This window comes from Gossypium hirsutum, chromosome A06 (genome assembly GCF_007990345.1).
Source record: "Gossypium hirsutum isolate 1008001.06 chromosome A06, Gossypium_hirsutum_v2.1, whole genome shotgun sequence".
NCBI classification, from domain to species: domain Eukaryota; kingdom Viridiplantae; phylum Streptophyta; class Magnoliopsida; order Malvales; family Malvaceae; genus Gossypium; species Gossypium hirsutum.
This window is the reverse complement of record NC_053429.1, coordinates 5,960,004-5,969,126: the sequence shown is the minus strand read 5'-3', so window position 1 is coordinate 5,969,126 and position 9,123 is coordinate 5,960,004. Positions and strand designations below refer to the sequence as shown.

At 33.9% G+C, this 9,123-nt stretch overlaps 1 protein-coding gene across 1 annotated transcript; it reads right to left on the bottom strand.

Moving 5' to 3' along the window:
• Nucleotides 1–1,808: 1,808 nt before the first annotated feature.
• LOC121230361 (uncharacterized) lies at nucleotides 1,809–7,865 on the bottom strand. The gene is made up of 4 exons (XM_041114980.1): nucleotides 6,993–7,865; nucleotides 6,753–6,887; nucleotides 4,806–6,610; nucleotides 1,809–4,333 (listed from the first exon to the last, which is right to left on the bottom strand). Exons 1-3 carry the CDS (start codon nucleotides 7,684–7,686, stop codon nucleotides 6,543–6,545), a joined length of 897 nt encoding a protein of 298 aa, XP_040970914.1. The 5' UTR covers nucleotides 7,687–7,865; the 3' UTR covers nucleotides 1,809–4,333; nucleotides 4,806–6,542.
• Nucleotides 7,866–9,123: the final 1,258 nt, after the last annotated feature.

Genomic DNA, 9,123 nt, shown 5'->3' with positions numbered 1-9,123 from the left:
TCGTCTAATTCAGAAGTAATAAGTGAAGTCTAGGTGGATTCTTCCTTGGATATTGTTTTCTCCATCGGTTTTCCCAAAGTATTTTCCAGTTTTTGTCTCTGTCGTGTTCATTAATTAATTAGTTTAGTAAAATTTTAGGTTAAAAACAAATCCCTTATTTTTTTGGCTAAATAATAGAAAAAGAGTTATTACTAGTACTTTTAGTCCTTGTGGATACGATACTTTGGACTCGCCATAGCTATACTACCATTCGATAGGTGCGCTTACCTTTATCGTGATCGTAGTCTAGTTTAGTGTTCATAAAATGATCAATCAGATAATACTGATGATAACCCAACCAGAATAATTGTAATTTCATCTACTATCAAAGTCAGCCAGTATTCATACAATAAGATTTTCATCAAAAAGAGAATGATCATATAAACCCTTGGGGACAATTGAATATATGGAACACCCAGAAGAAGTCATCATAATCTATTCAATCATAATTGTTATACACAGAAATCTTTACAACTCAATCATCAGTTCTCTGACTAATTCTATTATCATGAACACCGTAGTATTCCAATCATTAACAAAAACCATTTCGGAAGAAATTTCAGTAAGCATATCTCTAGACTTCATACCCGATTGAGTCGAATAGCTGAGACTAATTTTCTTCTTTAACCATGACATTACATAATCTGTATAATCTTTAAAACAATCTGATACTTCTTCTAAAACTGAGTTCATTTGTTACCCTGTACTCTACTCTGTTTGCATTACTAATTATCCCACCATTGAACTCTTTAGTCTCATACTTGTGAACTTATTCAACATAATTCTCATAAACTTCGTCACAAAAGCAACACTGGTAAGGGGGAGTTGTAAAGCCTCTAACTTAGCTTTCATAAATACACACATATGACTTAACATTCATCGTCAATATAATATCATCACAATCACATAGTTCACTCCAAGCAAATTAACATACTGATTTATTTTAAAAATGTTTCTGTCATCCACAATTTCATACAACAAATTCATTTACTCGAACTACAAATTAACGTCTAATTAAGTTCCAACACTTAGCTTTAATTTTGCTTACCATCATTTGTCAAATTAGAGAACGTATTATGGGTTTGAGTACATTGTTCACTTGATGCCATAGTCCAACTATGGTCTTACACAAAGTCTCATACACATAATAAGATGCCAATGCCATATCCCAGATATGGTCTTACATGGGATCATATATCGATACCGATGCCATATCCCAGATATGGTCTTACACTAGCTCTCGTCTCAATGCCGATGCCATGTCCTAGACATGGTCTTACACTGGCTCTTATAATGTGGCCGATGCCATGTCCCAGACATGGTCTTACACTAGCACACATATCAATGCCGATGCCATGTCCCAGACATGGTCTTATACTGGCTCTCATAATGTGGTCGATGCCATGTCCCAAACATGGTCTTACACTAGCACACATATATTGCCATGGTCAACCATGGTCTTATCCGTCAATTTATCATCGAAACATCGTACTCATTTTCTGCGTTCTGCTCAATTTGATCTTCCAATTCAATTTTCATACTATCATAATATTTATGATTTCATAACAAAGTCATAAAACGAAACATTATATATTCTCTAATTTAACAATTGAGCATGAGATTCAACCATATGGACACATTGATTATACATTATTTGATAAGTGTACATAAACACACATTCCGTCAACTTGAGTAAATTAGCTTATCATATTCACTTAATCAGATAGGTTGGGCACATAACATCATACGAATACTAACACACATGGATAAGCTTATCACAACATAAATTTTTATTTCATTCTACGGTTCCACTTTTCTCAAATTATAGTTATCTCATTTCATATATTAACACCTACATATCATAAACTTCTATTCATACCTTTCCAAATTTCGGCACACCATAGGCACATTTCAATCATCTCAATATCATTTTTAGCATTATCGAAAAATAGCTCGGTTGGAGGTCATCTCTGTCTTACAAAACAATTTCATTAGAGCCGGGAGATGTCACACTATCAGGAGTAGTAATATGGCATGTGTAGCTAGATTCACATATGCTAGGTTAGTCCAAAAATTGACTAAATCATAACTCTGATACCACTAAATTTAATACCCCTTAACCGTGTCCGAGGTCAGGACAGGATACGAGGCATTACCGGACTTAAACATACATGATCACATAAAATCGGGCCATAAAATTTCATTCAAATAAAAAAACATTTATACATATGTATAACGTCCCTTAAATGGGCTTATAAGGCCCTAAACACGCATCGGAGATGACTCGGGACTAAACCAAAAACTTTGAAAACTTTTGGGAAAACTTAGAAAATTTCATTATGAAACAGGGTCACACGCCCGTGTGGCCAAGAAAGTGGCTATTTACCAAGCCATTTGGCACCCTCATTTGCACATACATAAACATAACTTTAATGGCACTTTTCATGGCATAATTTAACATTTAAACATCATCAAACAAGTCATGATCATGGCAATTTCATATCAATTTATTCATGCATAAGGTACCATACTTTGCCTAGTTTAAACTTATCAAACTTTCATGCCATGACTATCATTAACCCATTCTCTTATTTCATACTTATGCCAATTATGTCATCAACTAATTATCAATCACCTAAACCATATCCACACACCCATCCATATTAAACAACATTGTCACACCACATGACCTTTGGCACATGCAAGTACATATAATTAGACATTACAACCCAAATAGTCAATATAAGCCACATCTCATGGCTATATATACAAAATGAATCAAAATATCATCATAAGCAATACATTTGGCCAAATAAAATGACACATACACAATTGATTAAGCCCCTATACATGCCATAAACTCAAGTGCTTGAATACTTATACCTCAAATGGTAGCTTGATAGTGTGATTGAATCTCCGGCGATCTCCAACCTGAGCTAGCTAAATAAACCTATAAGAGATGGGAAAGGAAGGGCAGTAAGCTATATAGCTTAGTAAGTCCGTATGAAAATAATAAGCAACTTATTAACATGCTTTTGCTAAATTCTAACAACATGTTTTCAAGGTAGCACAATCATAATTGCACATAATTCAGTCAAGCTGTCTACTCGAGTAACAGTCACTAAATTATTTATAACTTGAGCTACAGATTAATAAATTAAGATCTGTTAATTTTCCTTGAAACTAGACTCATATATCTTTCTACCATAAAATTTTTAGAATTTATGGATTAGCCAATAAGTACAGTTTATTCTTCAAATTTACCCCTGTTCTGCTATTTGATAGCTTTGACCTTTCTTTACTAAAAATTATTTATCTCCTCATACGGGATTTGGATGATGTTCCTGTTTATTTCTTTTGAAAATATTCTTTTGAAAATAGACTCATTAAGGATTTTAAGCATATAAATAATAACCCATAATTATTTTTTACAGTTTTTAATGATTTTCTCAAATCAGAATAGGGGATTTCGAAATCGTTCTGACTCTGTTTTACACAAATTCAAATATCTCATAATATAAAATTCTTTTACTTACACTGTTTCCTTTATAAGAAACTAGACTTGATAATCTTTAATTTCATATCTTATGCAACCACTAATTCAATTTTTACCATTTTTGGTGAATTTTCAAATTTGGACTGCTACTGCTATCCAAAACTGTTTTAGTGTAAAATAATGATAATTACTTTAATAACACCTTTACAAATCATTTCAACCATCATGGTATAAATACATATTTATACAACACAAGCATGGACCCATAATCACAAGGTCGTCACAAGATCATTCTCATAAGCATGACTTACTTATTTACTTCATTACAAAGATGCATCATAAACCAAAATCATTTCTCATGAGTTTTGCATACATACCTGTACCGATCCTTACCATTTCATACATACACATAATGCCGTTGCATCTTCGATGTCTCGCACACTAAGTGCCATACTCAATATCTTGCACACCAAATGTCATTCTCAATATTTCACACACTAAGTGCCACATATATGTATATATATATAGCCGAAGCTATCTTAAATCACACACCAAGTGCCACATTTAGCCGAAGCTATTTCAAACCGCACACTAAGTGTCATTCTTAGCCGATATGTCGTTAAACATAACAAGAGTCATGTATATACAATTTATACAATGTCAAATAATTAAAAGCATAACTTTAAAAATGCTTATTACATACGAACTTACCTCGATCGTTAAAACGACGGAACGGATCGACTAGTCCAATACTTTGTTTTCCTCCGTTCTAGATCCGAATCTCATTTTTTTCTAAATCTATATAATAAAAAAATTTACTTATTTAATCAATAATTCATTCAATTTAACATAATTTACACATTTTGAAAAATTATGAATTTGCCCCTAAAGTTTCACACTTTTATAATTTAGTCCCTAAGCTCGTAAAATGAAATTCATTCAATTTTGGCCAAACCCAAGCCTAGCCAAATTTAATACAACTTCATAGCAGCCCATATTTTCATTTATTTCACACTTAACCACAACATTTCACATTTTCTCAATTTAATACCTAATTAATATTTTTGTCAAAAAATCACTTTATAAAACTTGTTAATCTAACAACAATGATTTATTTTCCATCATCAACACTCAAAAAAATCAAGCTATCATCAATGGCAACTCACATATTCATCAAAAAATTTAGAAATTAGGGTACGGGCTAGCTAGAACACAAAGCAACGATCACAAAAACATATAAATCATCAAAAACCAAGCTCAAAACACTTACAAATTGAGCCATGAAGATGTTAAACCCTAAAACACAACCATTTGCTTTATTCTTCTTCTTTATTCGGCCAAGAGATGATAATGAAGCCAAATTTTCATTTTGTTTTTATTTATTATAACATTTGTGGACTATTTACTAATTTAGCCTTTAAAAACATTTAAAACTACTCCAACTACCCCTCCACTACCATCCATTATCACATGAGTGGTCTAATATCATTATAAGGACCTTCACTTTAATAAACCATAGCAAATAACACCTTTTACTAATAGTGTGCAACTTTTGCATTTTATGCGATTTGGTCCTTTTTCATAATTAAGCATTTAAACGGTAAAATTTCTGTACGAAACTTTCACATAATTAATATATCATGCAGTAGACTTTATTAAAATAATAAAATAAATATTTTAACTTCGGATTGTGGTTCCAAAACCACTATTTCGATTAACCCCAAAAACAGGCTGTTACAATTCTTGTCCCACCGCATGATATTTTGAATCCATAATTCATTTACCTTCCTCTCACCCACATACTTCCTTTGGCAGGTAAAAGAGTCCATTCAGCCCCTCAAACCCCCAGTTGTCTTCATGAATATCCACACTTTTTCCATCACCCACCAACCACCCAAATCCTTCTTTTAATCTCCTTGCCGCTGTAAAGATACTTCTCTAAGTGAACGATGGTTTATCCACTTTTTTGGGATAGAAAAGCTTTCCATTAGGAAAATATTTAGAGCTAAGAACTTTATAACAGAGTGTGTCCGTCTTTGTGAGGAGCCTCCAAACTTGTCTACCGAGGTTAAAAAGGTGAAAGTCTCTAAACCCGAGGCCTCCCATACCTTTCGGTGCACAAACATGATCCTCCGCGAGCATAGCCCAACCACGATCCTTATTTTTGCTAGCTCACCACATCCTATGTATCTTTGAATTCATATCTTCAATAACAACTCTAGGGGCAAGAAAAACAGAAAACGCATAAGTGGGTAAAGCCTGAAGAATAGATTTAATAAAGACTTCTCTGCCACCATAAGATAACAGCCTCTTGGACCAGCTATTAATTCTGCAGGAGAAACGGTTAATAATATCTTTAAAAGGTAAAGATTTGTTCTTGCCAATATAAAGAGGGAGCCCAAGCTAATTATCCAACTTATCTACAACCTGCATTTGAAGCAAATTACTCAAAAGATCCCTTTAAGGCATAGGGGTTTTTGGGCTGAAATAAACCATTGATTTTTCAAAATTTATTTGTTGGCCAGAGGCCTGCTCAAAATCATTTAGGATTTTAGATAAAGCTTCAACTTCCTCTTTTTTATTTCTAATAAATAGGAGAGTATCATCAACAAAAAATAAATGGTTAATTTTTGGCCCATTAATGCTTGCCCGAACACCTCGGATAATCCCATCCTGTTAAGCACGGTTGAGCATTCTTGAAAATGCCTCCATACAAAATAGGAAAACATAAGGGGATAGAGGGTCCCCTTGGCAAAGGCCCTTTTCAGGGGAAAAAGTATTCCTTAAAACTCCATTACATTTTACCACATACTTAACCGAATAAACACACTTCAAAATTAAATTGATCCATGCATCAACAAAACCCATATTCTTCATCACAGTTTTAAGGAATTTTCACTCAACCCGATCATACGCCTTACTCATGTCAAGTTTAACCACAAACCCTTTTTTAGGACCGCTATTTGAGCTCTGAATGTAGTGTACTAGTTCATGCTTTGATTCTGGCTTATGCAAGATGGCAGAACCTTCTTCTGCCGATACTCCAAAGTTTTCCCAATAATTTTGTAAATAACTCTGCATAAGCTGATAGGTCGAAAATTAGACATAGTAGTTGGTTCTTTAATTTTTGGGATGAGAACAATTATCGTTTCATTTATACAAGCAAAATCTTTTCAGCCTTTTAAAAAATCATGGCAAAAGTTTAGGATATCCTTACCCACGACCTTCCAGTTTTCTCGAAAGAAAACACCCGAGAGGCCGTCAATACCTGGTGCCTTGCGAGGATCCATCCGGTTGAAAGCAGCTAAAATCTCCTCATCCGTGAAATCCTTCACGAGCATATTATTAATACCTTGGTCAACACACATAGAGATATAGTTCATTTCCACCTCGTCATTATAATCTATGCTCGATGTAAACAGATTTTGGAAATAATCTCCAGCGATCTGAAAAATACCTTCGGTGTCATACACCCACCGTTCACCATGGTCTTGAAGTCTCTCAATATTATTTTTCTTGTGTCTGCTAGTGGCTCTTACATGGAAGAACTTAGTGTTCCTATCCCCTTCCCTCAACCATTTGATTCTGGACCTTTGTGCCCAGTAGCTTTCCTCCTCAGAGTAAAGGTTGCCTAACTTGATGCGCGCTTCCCTACGGTTGTTCATATCAAATAAAGTGGTGGGCCCGTCGATGATTCTATCAATATGCTCAGCCAACACACTAATCTGAGCTTTCATTTTATTATACTTTTTAAATTGCCAAGGCCCCAAAATCTCATGCATTCCATCGATTTTTTCTAGAGTATTTTCGTCCTTTCTACACCACTTATTCTTTATGATCTCCTTTTCTCTTTTATCCTTTGCCCAACACACGTTGTAACGAAAGGCAAGCCTAGGATCTCTGCGTTTCTCTTTAGGCTTTTTCCCTAACGTGTCCAGCAGCACCGTGTCATGATCCGATTTAGTCTGTCTGACTACAACAGCATCTATAAACGGGAAAATAGAAGCAGAATTAGACGACATCACAAGTCGATCTAGACGCTCTTTTACTAAAGCATTACCGTCCCTATTATTAATCCATGTGAACCAACCCCTCGTGGGTTTGATATCGACTAATGTTAGCTCCTCTAACACTTCTTTGAAGGCCTCCATTTGTGCTCTCGGCTTCCTTTTCTCTCCCTCCTCCTCCGCATCATCCAAAATGGTATTAAAGTCTCCCCCAACTATCCATTCTTCTTTGACTGCTCTTCCAATTCTCTTGAGAATTTCCCATGATTGGTCTCTAAAGTTTGAATCTGCATGGCCGTAAAAACCCGTAAACCGAATATTGGTCCTGTTGTCCACCTTTACTAATGAATCAATATGATTGCTCGAATAACTCTAGATGACCACCTCGGCCTCATCTCTCCAAATTAAGCCCATTAGTTACTAATCTAATAAAGAAAGATAAATTGGGTCTAATTAATGCGCAGGCAGTTGACTGGGGTCCTTTTTTATTATTATCTAATTTCGTGGTAAATCACAACACCTAATCATTAAAGGCATAGTGGAAAGAACCAATTGTGCTAATTTAGCCACCAAATCTGATTTAGTAGGCCTTGGAAATTGCCTACCACCAAGCATTTGTTTTTGGGTAATCTATTAAAATAGTCACTTTTGTTTGCTTCAGGTTACATTTTAATCACTTATGTTTGAAATGTTACGTTTTAGTCACTTATGTTATCTTTTTATTACGAAGTGATCACTCTACCGTTAAATTCCATTATCTCTCTAACGATAATCTTACGTGGTAGTCCAACTAGATTTTAGGTGCCAACTTGAATTTCTAAATGGGATGAAAATAAATTTTTAATTAAAATTTTTTAATTAATTAAAAATTTTAAACCTTAACCTTAACTAAAAAAACTTTTCATCTCCTCTTTATTTTTCTTCGTCTCTTCTTTTTTTCAATGTTTTTTTTCATTTGACTGGAAAAAACTATTATTAAGATCAAAATAGTTGAAATCAAATTGACTGTTTCATAAAGATGGATTCAATAGAGGGTTCAGGTACGTCTTCTTTGCATTCCTCTATCTCTTTTATTCAATACTGAAAAACAAAAGTTTTGATTTTTTATTGTTTAATGAAAACCCTAAATTAAAATTCTTGATATTTTCTTCTACTTTTTGAAATTGTTTGTGAATATGTATTTTATTTTGGGTCGATAGACATCCCATAAAATGCAACCAAAAACATGTTTTCATGAACCTGTTTCATTCAAGCTAATTGTAAATTTTTTAGAAAAGTGTTGTTACTTTCACTGTTCTTGTTTCTAATCATTATATTTTCTAGTTCTTTCACAGTTCTTGAATAATTGGTTTCTCAATCAAATTTTTTCTGATCTGAATCAACTTGTATGTTCACAATCTCTTTGTGGGTATTCCAGATTATTCTTTCTTACTGCTGATTTTGTGTTGAATTACCTTGCAATCTTTTTTTTTGCTGGTCTTGGGTAAGTTTTGGTTCAGAGGAGATGAACAGTTTTTTTAATTAAAGTTTAGGTTTAAAAATTTTAATTAAATAATTTTTTTAATTAAAAACCTATTTTCA